The 15,113-nt window shown below is 47.2% G+C and overlaps 1 protein-coding gene across 15 annotated transcripts in view; it reads right to left on the reverse strand.

Annotated features, from left to right (window-relative positions):
* Positions 1-15,113, reverse strand: part of EP400 (E1A binding protein p400) — a 293,821-nt gene that overhangs the window by 133,035 nt on the left and 145,673 nt on the right. For all 15 annotated transcript variants that reach the window (XM_075322084.1, XM_075322051.1, XM_075322044.1 and 12 more), the window contains 3 exons: positions 4,769-4,955; positions 2,124-2,290; positions 1,706-1,866 (listed from right to left, as the gene is read on the reverse strand). In XM_075322084.1, the coding sequence (XP_075178199.1) occupies positions 1,706-1,866; positions 2,124-2,290; positions 4,769-4,955 (515 nt within the window). The remainder of the gene's footprint in view (positions 1-1,705; positions 1,867-2,123; positions 2,291-4,768; positions 4,956-15,113) is intronic.

Here is a 15,113-nt window from a genome sequence, read left to right on the forward strand (position 1 = left end):
CCCTGTCCTGTCACAGCCAGCGGTCATACAGCATGGCTGCCAGCTGTGAGTGTGGACAGAGCCGCAGCAACCAGAATGAACTGGGGTGAACTCCTGACGTCACAGCTACGGGTCCTGCTGTACGGCGTGTGTCGCAGCAATGACGTCATGGAAGGGTTTACTGCGGTTCAGGCCGCTACTGAAGTGAGCCGCGCGATCGGCGATGCCTTCACTCACAAGAGTCCTCCAGCTGCGGCTCACTTCAGTTGCGGCCTGATGTGCCTCACGGGTGGAGGACTCGAGCTGTCGCAGCAAACACCTGAGAGACGGCACCGCCGATCGCGCTCCTCACTTCAGTCACTCGGGTGGTTTGCTGTGACAGCTGTAGGACTCCAGCTGTGGAGCCTGTCGCTCCACAGCTGAAGTCCTCCAGCTGTCACAGCAAACCACCAGAGTGACTGAAGTGAGCCGTATAATCACCGGTGCCGTGACTCAGGTGTTTGCTGTGACAGCTCGAGTCCTCCACTGCTGATAGAGCGACTCTCTTCAGTGCGGTACAATTTAGACACGCCCACCGGCGGATGTGATTGGTTGCAGTCACACAGCTGTCACTCAGCATGGGGGCTCGTCTGACTGCAACCAATCACAGACGGGGGGAGGAGTCAATATGTATGAGACTAATGAGCGGGTCGGGAATAAGATGAGAGGCGGAGAAGCAATATGACAGCCGGTGATCGGTGAGTATGTAGTGCTTGGGGAGAACGAGAGAGAGCGCAAGAGAGACAGAGACACTGACACCGACATGGGCACCGACACTGATACGGCACCGACACTCACGGACACGGGCACAGGCACCACACTGACACAGCACCGACACTGACACAGGCGCCAACACTGACACAGGCACCAACACTGACACGGGCACGACACTGACACAGGCACCGACACACGGACACGACACACGGACACCGGCATGTCAAAATCACTCCAGCATTGATTTTTTCATTCTGGAACTAAGTTGGTGAGCTGCGTTTTTGTTGACAAAACCGCAGGTAAAATTCATGCAAAATGCATGCCAAATGCACCAATTTGATAGCATGCATTTTTTCCTTGCATTTTTGATGCTTTCATTGATTTCAATGGGTGACAAATGCTGACAAAAACGCAAGAAAGAATGAACATGCTGCATCTTTTTTGTCACAAACTTTTGACAAAAAAAACGCTGACAAATAAACTGCAATGTGCGCATAGCAAATCTGACTTCTCATAGACTTTGCTGGGAAGTCAGATATCAGAAAGTTCTGACAACAAAACTGCATGAAAAAATGCAGCAAAAACGCGACAAAAATCGCAGCGTGCGCATGTAGCCTAAGGAAGGAATATTGGGTGGGCAGCGCTGGAATGACAGGGGGTTAAAATAAGTAACTAATGCCTGCCTATTCCAATTGTCTTCTTCTCCATTAAATGAAACTGGCCAACACCTATATCCCATAGGGACGCAGCCCATTCTTATTTTTGCATTTTCTTTTTTTCCTCCTCTTTTTCCAAGAGCTATAACTTTTTTATTTTCCTGTTGCATGAGGGCTTAATTTTTGTGGGACAAGTTAAAGTTTTGAGTGAAAAGGCAACATAATTGTCCAAGTCAGTATGATTATGATAACAAGCTTATATCATTTTATTATACTATTTCAGCGCTCTTACATTTATAAGCCATGACTTTTCATACCTTGAATGGTAGAGGCAGCTGTGATTGGGGATCGTCCTCGTGCCGGGCCCTGCTGGGTCACTGTGGCAGTAGTAGTGGTCACTAGACGAGAGGCTGGAGTATTGGAAAAAACCACAGTTCTCCCCTCTGGCTTCTGGCCATAGAGAACTGGTTGAAACAACCTGTGCGGTGCAACATTAAAATGATACTTGCGTCACAAAGTAATATACTTTTCCATTCAGTGTTGCTTAGCTAAGCCAATTGCACAATACTCTGTATCTCATACCTTTTTACCTTTCTTAGAACTTTCTTTTTACATAATGTCCTTCTTTGTGTTTTACTTTCATTTTACTACAATGTTTATCATCCAAGAAGGATTGTCACAAAACTAAATGATTGAGCTTCAACTTGGGTATCAAAAATTAAGACAGTAAAATACCTGTTTGGTTTAATTTTCACTTGGTTGGGTTGGGGTGGAGCGTCAGGAGAGTTGTAGATTTCCTCCATTAGTCTTCTAGTCACCTTTAGGACAGGCAGCATCTGGGCCTCATAGTTGGTCATTTTATTTTCGAGTCCCAGAAGGTCAAACACAGAGAGATCTGTCTGCTGTTTAATGGAGAGGTGAAAATAGTCACTGTCAGAGAGGAAGCTGGTATACCACGACAGCAGAAAGAGGGAATACACCAGAACAAGTGGAAAATTTGGGTGGATCTACAACTGAATCCTCAACAACGAAAAATATGATTAAAAAAATCAAACTGGGTGGTGCAAAGGATAAGAAACGGAAATAAAGGTAGCAAGGACACGGACACTCTGCCTCTTACACTGGCATTGCAGGACCTACTGTAATATGCTGAACAACCTCAAACAAACAACAACTATCCAACGACAACAAAAAAAATGCCAACTATCCAACATTTCAAAGTGAACACCCTGATCACCAGAGATTGGTGTGAGTGGGTGGCTCCACTAGGAGCGGGCTATAGTCAAAGCCTTTTCACTGGTTATAGTGGCACATGGTAAAGCTTTGCTAATCCCTTACATATTGAGCTGTTCTATGTTCACATTATTGTGATATTTATATATTTGCACCGGCAATCATGACATCTGTACAAAAAAACTAAATGCATGATGAATGGCATAAAAAAAATAAAAACAATGCCAGAATAGCTTTTTGTTTATCCTTACTTCCTAAAAACACATAAAACTCATATATACCCTAAAAACTACCAATGAAAACATGGAGTCTTCCCGCAAATAAAAACACAAGCCCCCAGGAAGAAACGTTAAAGTCTACATATATAAGTATATAAAAGTTGAATTTAAATCACAGGATCGATAGATATGTTAATGATATGCAAGCAATAAAGGAAAGAACATTTCAAATTACTCAATATTGAGTATGAGTGCCAAGTGCAGAAACACATGCACTTACACACCTTGGCATGGTAGCAGTGAGTCAATTAATGGTTGTGTGAGGAATGTTCTACCACAATGAATGCATTTGGGCAAACAAATCATCAAGATCCGCTGCTGGCAGCAACATTTGCAATTGCAGACCAATGACGTTCCACATGGGCTCAATGCGAGAAATGTCCAGAGAAGCTACAGGCCACAGTAGTGTGTTTTGACCACAGGAATGGAAAGGAACATGGGCCTAGTGTTGTGACATTGAAAAACAGCTAATGGCACACTTTGTAGAAAAGGTTGTCCAACTGGTTCCACCACCAAATCAACGTAAGGTTCAGCTTAAGGTTCATAATTCAATGGTGTTTTCTTCTTAAGGCCACTTTACACACAGAGATAAATCTGCAGCAGATCTGTGGTTGCAGTGAAATTGTGGACAATTAGTGCCAGGTTTGTGGCTGTGTACAAATGGAACAATATGTCCATGATTTCACTGCAACCACAGATCTGCCAAAGATTTATCCCTGTGTGTGACAGGGCCTTTAGTGTTGCAATTTCAATGTTAAAGCAAATCTGTCCCCATGTTTTCCCAATGTAAAGTACAGCAACCACCTTTAGGCCTATTTTACAGTATTGACGTAAGTTGTATATAAGTCCCCAATCCCTGCTGCATAGTACAAAAAATTATTTTAATTACCGTATTTTTCGGACTGTAAGACGCACTTTTTTCCCCTCAAATGTTGGGGGAAAGTGGGGGGTGCGTCTTTTAGTCTGAATGTAGGGCTGCGGGGAATGAGGGTGCTGCGGTGGAGCGGGTCATCGGCAGCACAAGCAGGCTGTAGCAGCCTGCCGTGACCACATGGACCCACTCACTTAATATGCACGCCCATCATCCCACCCATCATCTCTCAGCGCTGAAGCCGGCGCTGACAGGTGGGCAGGGAATGTGCGCATATTAAACAGCCTGCCCGCATGATCACCCCTGGCAACTACAGCCTGGAGTGATCATGTGCGGCTGTATTCACTGCCCCCCGCGCATTATCATCAGCGCGGGGTACAGTGAATCAGTATACTCACCGGCCACGATCCCTGCAGCACCGCGATGTCCTCCTGTCTGTGACGGCAGCGGCTGTGTGGAGACTAGCGGTGTGCACAGCGATGATGTCATCACTGTGCGCACAAGTCCACATGCAGCCAACACAGACAGGAGGACATTGCGGTGCTGCAGGGATCGTGGCCGACTCCACACTGCGGCGCTGCTGCTGGCACAGACGGGAGGAGGAGCGATGCTGCAGGGAGTGAGGTAAGGGGAGTATGAATGTTTATTTTTTTTATGTGCCACAGGATGCGGGCCGTATACCAGAATGGGAGTATATAGCAGGATGGTTGTGTATAGCAGGATGAGGGCATATAGTAGGATGGGGGTATATTATGAGCAGGATGGGGGTATATTATGAGCAGGATGGGGTATATGAGCAGGATGGGGGTATATGAGCAGGATGGGATTATATGAGCAGGATGGGGGTATATGAGCAGGATGGGAGTATATGAGCAGGATGGGGGTATATAGAAGGATGGGGGTATATAGCAGGATGGGAGTATATAAGCAGGATGGAACCTTTTGGAAAACGGCAGTTCTACATTTTATTTACATGTCAAGGGTAAAATGGATCTCACCTTCCAGGGATCATATTCTAATGCTCGTAATACAAGTGATGAAGTCTCATATCTTAGAGGCTCAAATGCAAAGGAGGACTGTCCGGATCGGGGATCCACCAAATCTGGATGGTTACAGATCCTCTGTAATTGCATCAAGACGTGAAGAACACTGACAAAATGTCCTCCCTTCAGGGAATCCTGCGTTCTGTCCAAAAGAAGGAGTTGTCACGGGTCAGAGAGTGCTCTGTAAAGGTTCACAATCTTTTATCTGATCTACTGTAATGGTTACATGCATGGAAATATGCAATCTATTACCAATATGACATATTTTCCAGTCGGTAATAGGATTCTGGAAATTATCTTTATGAACCTCACTGCTACAACCTGGAAGTGAAAAAGGGGGTAATGTTTCCAACATGCACTATGTTATCCATATTGATAATGCAATTTCCCTATACAAATTAGTTAAGGGGTAGATTCATTTTCTTAAATGGCTAAAATTGCAAAGTTACTTGTCTTACAAGCAATTTGCAACTTATCTCTTATTAAAAATCCTTTCCATTCTCAAGAAATTAGTTATTTTAATTCTATATATACTCTTTGTTCTAGGTTACCGGCCACCCCCTGCAGTCTAACAGTGGTGGCCAGTCTCGTGGAATGCTTACAGGATCTCTCCACTAGAGCTTGTATGCACTGCCCTGAACTTGGCTGGATCTACAGATCTGACTATCTGCGTTCCTCCGATTCTGCAAAGTTACAGCTGTCTCTGTTTGTAGCATGAAAAATCGCACAGTACTGGCCAGTGGCTCAACCATGCCACCAGGCTGTACTGTCAGTCATCAGGAGCAGCATCGTCTCTCCACAAGCGGAAAACTATTTATTTAACTGTATAGGAATATGCAGCAGACTCTGCCTTCCTATACAGAGGGAAACTGCACAGAAATGTACACCATGAAGTGTATATTTTTTTTAAAGTGGTCATTCTAGTGGAGGGATGCCTTGGCAGTCATCCTGATTGTGCACACTATCGGTTCCATACATCCTGACAGTGTGGGCTGAGCGTAAGGACTGTATTTGATCTGTAGCTGTGTACTGCTAAAATATGGCAAAGAAATGGAAGATTTTGGAAATGCTTAAGAAAAAACACAAAGCACAAATACAAACCAAGCAATATCTGAACCAAGATGTTTTCTGTGTCCACATCCACTACAGTCCCTGACAGAAGTTCTGTCGCTTATCCATGTTGTGTAAATAAAAGCTTATAACCTGACTTTAAATTCATCCATTGGTTTCATAAATTACTCTTTTGAAAGCTCAAACCCTCCCAAATTTGGTTTAGGTTATAAAAATAAAGTTGCTGCGAAGCTGAAATATTGATGATTTAATGAGCACAGAAAGGTCCGATTTTGGCAAGACAAAAGTTTTGTCGCCTTTTCATAAAATACACCCAATCCTAGTTTACATCCTCACCTCTGCTCACTAAATGATTGGTTAATTAGTGGTTGTGTATAAAAAGAAACCCAGCACACCAGACCTTCACTTGAACTGCAACTTGACCTCTGACAACATGCCAAAAATTCACCCTGTGACCAAAGTCTTGATTATCAAGAGGCTGAAGACCAGATCCACTGCAGAGGTGGCTGGCACCTTTAATGTGTCTCAGCGTGAAGTACAAAGAATTAAAAAAATATTTGAAGTGACTGGAGATGTTTTTGACAAGCCCAGGTCCGGCAGACCCCGCAAGACAACTGCTCAGGAGGAACGTTTGTTGGTTAGAAAATCCACAGCCAGCCCCTCTTCCACTGCAGCAGAGCTCCAAAAGGTCTGGTCACCTCAAGTCCCAGTGTCAACTAGAACAGTTTGTAGGATTCTGTCTAGAAATGGCCTCCATGGTCAAATCAGTGCCCAGAAGCCAGCACTAAACAAAAGGCAATTATAAAACTGTGTGGCACTGCAAAGTCCCACAGCTTGCTAAACAGATGGACACTGGAAAAGTAGCAAAAGGTGGATTTTTCTGATGAATCTTCAGTTGACTTACACCACTGCCGCCACAAATACTGCAGGAGACCTACTGAAGCCCGTATGGATCCAGAAAACAGTTTTACGTTTGGTGGTGGAAAGATCATGGTCTGGGGTTACATTCAGTATGGGGGTGTGCGAAACATTTGCAAGGTGGAAAGCAATATCAATAGCCTAAAATATCAAGAAGTATTAGCTACCTCTTACATTCTTAATCACAGAATGGGTCAAATTCTGCTGCAGGATGGTGCTCCATCTCATACATCCATCTCTACAACAAAGTTCCTCCTGGAAAAGAAGATCAAGGTTCTCAAGGACTGGCCAGTCCAGTCACCAGACATGAACATCATTGAGCATGTTTGGGGTAGGATGAAAGAGGAAGCTTGGAAGACAAAACCAAAGAATCTAGATGAACTCTGGGAGGTATGTAAGACTGCATTCTTTGCTATTCCTGATGACTTCATCAACAAATTGTATGAATCATTGTTGAACCGCATGGATACAGTTCTTCAAGCTCATGGAAGTCACACAAAATATTAAATATGGCTCTAACAGCACCACAATTTCATTCACCAATGTTATGCAACATATCTTTGTATTAGAAGTTAATTATTTGTTTGAATTTCACATTACTTTCTGTGGGCGACAAAACCTTTCTCTTGCCAAAATCTGACCTTTCTGTGTCCATTAAATGATCAATATTTCAGCTTTGAAGCAACTTTATTTTCATAACCTAAACCAAATTTGGGAGGGTTTCAGCTTTCAAAAGAGTAATTTACAAAACCAATGGATGAATTTAAAGTCAGGTTATAAGCTTTTATTTACATAACATGGATAAGCGACAGAAGTTCTGTCAGGGACTGTATGTTGTATTTCAGTATTTTATGACTTGTATGTATAAACCCGAAATGCAACATATTGTCTATAAAATAGTGCATTCAGAAAATGCTAATATGAAAGGACACTTCACATGAGCAGAAAAAGAAAACTTCTATAAACAATTAGATTTATCACAAAATGTAAAAAAAGAGGAATTAAATCTACGAGTACATTTTTTTTCTTATGAGATAATGGGGTAAGGTCCACAGTGGGGTTCTACAAGAATCTGTGTAATGCTCAATTCTTTTTAGCTCCTTTGTTAAAGAGAACGTTTCACCAGTTTGAACAAAATCAACTGGACACATCATGGAATAGTGGCTGCAGAGGTAAGTACAATGTACTTTTTAGTTCTCCTCTCCATTGCGAAGATATTAGTTTGTAAAGTTTGGGTTATAATTTATTTTATAGTTCAAATGGACGTTACCAGAGATTTATCTATGGGGGTGTGTGCTTCTTCCTCTGTATGACCTTGAACAATCATAAGCATCACACAGGATTAAAAAAGAACATAATCCGACAGCAGCTTAGATCAGACATCAGTGCTGGACTTGTAAATGATTGTAAATAATAACAGTTGCTGAGAAAAAAGAGAATTTTGTTTACTTACCGTAAATTCTTTTTCTTATAGTTCCGTAATGGGAGACCCAGACCATGGGTGTATAGCTTCTGCCTCCGGAGGACACACAAAGTACTACACTAAAAAGTGTAGCTCCTTCCTCCTAGCATATACACCCCCTGGATAACCAAATATAGCCAGTTTAGTGCAAAAGCTGAAGGAGGACAGCCACCCACAAGTAGAGATAGAGCAAAAAAAAAAACGGAACAACTGGAGCCTCTGTCTACAACAACAGCCGGTGAAAACACACGGAACAAGAAAACTGCCAACAGGCAACAGGGAGGGTGCTGGGTCTCCCATTATGGAACTATAAGAAAAAGAATTTACGGTAAGTAAACAAAATTCTCTTTCTTCATCGTTCCTTATGGGAGACCCAGACCATGGGACGTCTCAAAGCAGTCCATGGGTGGGAATAAACAGAAAACTGAGAAGTAGGCGAAACCTAACTTCACAAATGGGCGACAGCCGCCTGAAGGATGCGTCTGCCCAAGCTCGCATCTGCCGAAGCATGAGCATGCACTTGGTAGTGCTTCGAAAAGGTATGCAGACTAGACCAAGTGGCAGCCTGACAGACCTGCTGAGCCGTAGCCTGGTGCCGGAAAGCCCAAGAGGCACTGACAGCTCTGGTCGAGTGTGCCTTGATCCCCGGCGGGGGAGGCACCTGAGAACACTGGTAGGCATCGGAAATGGCCGACCTAATCCAACGAGCTAGGGTCGGCTTAGAAGCCGAAAGGCCCTTGCGCCGACCTGATGTCAGCACAAAAAGAGAGGTGCACCGCCTAAGAGCAGCGGTGCGAGACACATAGATCCGGAGCGCCCACACCAGATCCAGAGTAAGAAACGCTTTTTCAAAGCGATGAACAGGAGCCGGACAAAAGGAAGGCAGGGAAATATCCTGGTTAAGGTGGAAAGGAGATACCACCTTAGGAAGAAAGTCCAGAGTCGGACGGAGAACCACCTTGTCCTGATGAAAAACCAAAAAAGGTGACTCCGAAGAGAGAGCAGCCAAATCAGAGACTCTCCTGAGGGAGGTTATGGCCACTAGAAAGACCACTTTCTGTGAAAGACGAGACAAAGAAACCTCCCTAAGTGGCTCAAAAGGGGGTTTCTGCAAGGCCGTGAGGACCAGATTAAGGTCCCAGGGATCCAAAGGCCGCCGGTAAGGCGGAATGATGTGAGATGCGCCCTGCATGAAGGTGCGCACCTGAGCCAGTCGGGCGATACGCCGCTGGAACAATACTGACAGATCCGAGACCTGACCCTTGAGGGAAGGGAGGGATAGTCCTAGCTGCAGACCGGACTGTAGAAAGGACAGAAGGGTCGGCAGGGAAAAAGGCCAAGGAGCATGGCCGGAAGAGCGACACCAGGACAGGAAGATTCTCCAGGTCCTGTGATATATCTTGGCCGAGGAAGACTTCCGAGCCCGAGTCATAGTGGAGATGACTTCAGGAGGGATACCAGAAGTCGTCAAGATCCAGGACTCAAGAGCCACGCTGTCAATCTGAGAGCCGCAGAATTCTGGCGGAAAAACGGACCTTGTGAGAGAAGATCTGGACGGTCCGGAAGATGCCACGGCACCTCTACGGACAGGTGGAGCAGGTCTGGATACCAAGCTCGCCTGGGCCAGTCTGGAGCAATGAGGATGACCCGACGGCCCTCCATTCTGATCTTGCGCAGGACTCTGGGCAAGATAGCTAGAGGGGGAAACACGTAAGACAGACGAAACTGGGACCAATCCTGAACCAGCGCGTCCGCTGCAAAGGCCTGAGGATCGTGGGAGCGAGCCACGTAAACCGGAACCTTGTTGTTGTGCCGGGATGCCATTAGATCTACTTCTGGAGTGCCCCACTTGCGGCAGATTGTCCGAAACACTGCCGGATGCAGAGCCCACTCGCCGCTGTCCACGGTCTGACGGCTGAGATAATCTGCCTCCCAGTTTTCCATGCCTGGGATGTGGACTGCGGATATGGTGGACTTGGAGTCCTCCGTCCACTGAAGGATGCGTTGAACCTCCAATATTGCCAGGCGGCTGCGTGTCCCGCCCTGGTGATTGATGTAGGCAACCGCTGTCGCGTTGTCTGACTGGACTCGAATGTGCTTGCCCGCCAACAGATGGTGAAAGGCTAAGAGAGCTAGAAGCACAGCTCTGATTTCCAGCAAATTGATCGAGAGGGCTGATTCGGACTGAGTCCAAGTGCCCTGCGCTCTGTGGTGGAGATATACTGCTCCCCAGCCGATTAGACTGGCATCCGTGGTGAGGATCATCCAGGACGGGGCCAGGAAGGAACGTCCCTGAGACAGAGAGAGGGGCCGAAGCCACCACTGAAGGGAGCCCCTGGTCTGTGGCGACAGAGCCACTAACCTGTGCAAGGAGTAAGTTCGCTTGTCCCAACAGCGGAGAATGTCCAGCTGCAGGGGACGCAGATGGAACTGGGCAAAGGGAACCGCTTCCATTGACGCCACCATCTGACCCAGCACCTGCATTAGGTGCCTGATGGAGTGACGGCGAGACCTCAGTAAAGAGCGCACCGCCAGATGGAGGGACTGCTGTTTGACTAAGGGCAGCTTTACAAGTGCCGGCAAAGTCTCGAACTGCATCCCTAGGTACGTGAGACTCTGGGTCGGAGTCAGAGTGGACTTGGGTAGATTGACAAGCCACCAGAACTGGACTAGAGTGGCGAGAGTGAGCGAGACACTCCGCTGACAGTCTGCACTGGAAGAAGACTTGACTAGAAGGTCGTCCAGGTAAGGAATCACTGCCAACCCCTGGAGGTGCAGAACCGCAACCACTGCTGCCATGACCTTGGTGAATACTCGAGGGGCCGTGGCTAACCCGAAGGGGAGAGCCACGAATTGGAAATGTTCCTCTCCGATTGCAAAACGTAGCCAACGCTGGTGTGAAACTGCAATTGGCACATGCAGATAGGCATCTCTGATGTCGATGGATGCTAGGAAATCTCCTTGGGTCATTGAGGCAATGACTGATCGCAGAGACTCCATGCGAAAATGCCGCACCTGAACATGCTTGTTGAGAAGCTTGAGATCCAGGATGGGCCAGAAGGAACCGTCCTTTTTGGGGACTAGGAAGAGCTTTGAGTAGAAAACTCTGAACCGTTCCCGGGCAGGAACTGGTAAATTACTCCATTGGCCTGCAAGGATGCCACGGCCTGCGAGAAGGCGGCGGCCTTGGAGCAGGGGGGAGTGGACAGAAAAAATCTGTTTGGCGGGCTGGAAGAGAATTCTATCCTGTAGCCGTGGGAGATGATATCCCGCACCCACTGATCGGAGACGTGTTGAAACCACACGTCGCCAAAGTGGGAGAGCCTGCCACCGACCAAGGACGTTGCTGGCGCGGCCAGATAGTCAAGAGGAGGCTGCCTTAGTGGCAGCGGCTCCTGCGGACTTCTGAGGACGCGGCTTCGTGCGCCAGCTGGGTTTTCGGTCCTTGGCTGAGTTAGTGGACGAGGATGAGGGATTAGAGGATGACCAGTTAGAGGAACGAAAGGAACGAAACCTCGACTGGTTCCTGCCCTGGACAGGTTTCCTGGTTTTAGTTTGTGGCAAGGAAGTACTCTTCCCGCCAGTAGCTTCCTTAATGATTTCATCCAGTTGTTCGCCGAACAGCCGGGACCCAGCAAATGGGAGCCCAGCAAGGTACTTCTTGGAAGAAGCATCTGCTTTCCACTCTCGCAGCCACAAGATCCTGCGTATAGCGAGGGAATTAGCCGAAGCCACCGCCGTGCGGTGAGAAGCCTCCAGAATGGCAGACATGGCATAGGATGAAAAGGCTGAAGCCTGGGAAGTTAAGGCAACCATTTCGGGCATAGAGTCCCTGGTGAGGGAATGCATCTCCTCCAGAGAGGCAGAGACGGCTTTAAGAGCCCATACTGCTGCAAAAGACAGGGAGAACGAGGCCCCTGCCGCTTCATATACAGATTTGGCCAGAAGGTCAACCTGGCGGTCAGTGGAATCCTTAAGTGAGGTGCCATCAGCCACAGATACAACTGTCCGGGCTGAGATTCTAGACACCGGAGGGTCTACCTTCGGTGAATGAGCCCACTCCTTGACCACCTCTGGTGGAAAGGGAAAACGGTCATCAGAACTACGCTTTGGGAAGCGTTTGTCAGGACAGGCCCTGGGCTTGGTCACAGTGTCCTGAAAACTGGAGTGGTTAAAGAACACACTCCTTGCTCACTTAGGTGATGTAAACTGGTGCTTTTCTACCAGAGAGGGTTGTTCCTCCGATACTGGTGGATTGAGGTCCAGTACAGAATTAATGGACGCAATCAAATCACTAACATCTGCATCACCTTCGGTCAGATCAATGGGGCACATGGAGGTAGCGTCCGAGCCCACAGTAAAGGCATCCTCCTCGTCCTGTGATTCAGCTCGTGAATCAGAGCCACGGGACGAAGAAGGAGAGGAGCCCCTGCGTCTCCGTTTAGGAGGACGGGGTCTGAGCTCTGTGAGCTCTGCTGAGCGAGCCGTAGCAGCAGAAGCGCCCTGAGAAGGGGGCTGATGCATGCTCAGCAGAGTCCGGGACAACTGTCCCATGGAGTCGGCAAAGGACTGGGAGATAGACTTAGAGAAGGATTCTACCCAAGCCGGGGGTTCAGCCACCGGAGCCGAAGCAACCGGAGGGACCACTGGCAGTGAGACTCCAGGCTGAGGCACCACCATGTTAGAGCAGGCATCACAATGTGGATATGTGCTCGGTTCAGGCAGTACGAGCTTACATGCAGTGCATATTGAGTACAGCCTTGCAGCCTTGCTCCTTGTGTGAGACATGCTGCTGAAGTGGGGGTTCTGAGTAGAATGGCCCCCAGAGAGAATATAACTAGGTCCACAACCGGAGGTTGTGGCTTACCCGACCGTTTGTGTGCCCTCCAGATCCCACAGACCGGACCCCCAGAAAGATGCTGCAGGCAGCTCCAATCAGTGTGAGAACGCTGATAAAATGGCGCCGGAGCGAGGAGAGGGGGCGGGGCCTATCTCAAAGAGCGGGATCCGGAGGGCAAAGGAGGTATACAGGGGAGGGAATCTTTCCTCAGAGAGGAGTGTCCCTTCCTTGTGCTGAACAGCCGCTGGGCGGAGCCGCACTGTCCCTCTGCAAGATTGGCATGCAGGGGCAGTGAAAACGAAAGTAGGCCTCAAACGAAGCCGGGGCCTAAATTTAACAATGCGGCCGGCGCGCAGGCACCATCGGCGCGGTTCTCCGGTGAAAACCAGAGAACCGGCCGGAAAGTCAGCATAGTTACACAGCACACTCTCCCCAACAATAAAGTACAAGGGACCCCCTGATAACCACGTCTCAGATACTTAGCTTGTGAGACGCAGGGCCAGGTCCCTGAGGGATGAGTGGTCCGTCCGGCAGGATCCAAAAGGGGCTGCGGATGGAGACCGGTCTCCTGCAAGGCAGTGAGAACCGTGCTGGCTCCCACTTCAAGGCAGAGCCCGAGGGGATGGTGAAGGAGCGCGGCATGAAGGGCTCCAGCCCTGAAATCAACCTTAACAGCACCGCCGACACAGTGGGGTGAGAAGGGACATGCCGGGAGTCCAGGCTTGGACCCACTTTTCTTCAAAAACTTTCCAAAAATCAAAATCAGATGAGAATGCATGTGTGGATGTGTGCCTCCTGAACACAAAGCATTGAACTGGCTATATTTGGTTATCCAGGGGGTGTATATGCTAGGAGGGAGGAGCTACACTTTTTAGTGTAGTACTTTGTATGTCCTCCGGAGGCAGAAGCTATACACCCATGGTCTGGGTCTCCCATAAGGAACGATGAAGACAAAAACTCATTACATACAGATGTCGCACATATGCTAGGTGAGAAAAAAAATGCACACTGGCCTCTGGCTAAGTGGGTCTTTTCACAAGATAGGTGTGCTCAACTAGTGCATCACTCCATGGGTGACATCCTCTTTCAGGCATTCAGACTCCCAGTTTGTCTTTCCAGGAAGATTTCATTGATGTCTCTCTGCTAGTTAACCATCTTAAAACTGGTGACAGGTCCTCTTTTTATGCTTGAAATATATCTGTGACAGGTAGAAATGTTGCATTTCTATGTATGTTGTATCCAAGAGGGTTCCTTGGAACACTAGACCTTGCATCCCTGCATAGGAGAAAGTCCTAATCTACTTTTTAAAGACTAGAAAGTGATTCAATTGTATATGTCTATGGTCCTCTTCAAAGATCTTGTGGAGAGTAATGAAAGTAAAGTGCCAGTCTTTGCTAATGACACAAAACTTTGTAGGATAAAAATTTTTTAGCAAAATGGTATAATATCACAGGACAATCTAAACAAGACGAAGATGAATGCTGATAAATGTAAAGTAAGGCAATTAGTCCTGAGTAACTACTTTCCTGCATATACATTACATGAAAATATAATATAGAATACAAAGTAGAAGAAAAAAAGAGAATTTTGTTACTTACCGTAAATTCTTTTTCTTATAGTTCCGACATGGGAGACCCAGACCATGGGTGTATAGCTTCTGCCTCCGGAGGACACACAAAGTACTACACTAAAAGTGTAGCTCCTCCCTCCTAGCATATACACCCCCTGGTAGCCAGTCCTAGCCAGTTTAGTGCAAAAGCTGAAGGAGGACATCCACCCACAAGTAGAGATAGAGCAAAACCCGGAACAACCGGAAGCTCTGTCTACAACAACAGCCGGTGAAAACACACGGAACAAGAAAACTGGCAACAGGCAACAGGGAGAGTGCTGGGTCTCCCATGTCGGAACTATAAGAAAAAGAATTTACGGTAAGTAACAAAATTCTCTTTTTCTTCATCGTTCCTTATGGGAGACCCAGACCATGGGACGTTCCAAAGCAGTCCATGGGT

Source organism: Anomaloglossus baeobatrachus, chromosome 1, assembly GCF_048569485.1.
Source record: "Anomaloglossus baeobatrachus isolate aAnoBae1 chromosome 1, aAnoBae1.hap1, whole genome shotgun sequence".
Lineage (NCBI taxonomy): Eukaryota > Metazoa > Chordata > Amphibia > Anura > Aromobatidae > Anomaloglossus > Anomaloglossus baeobatrachus.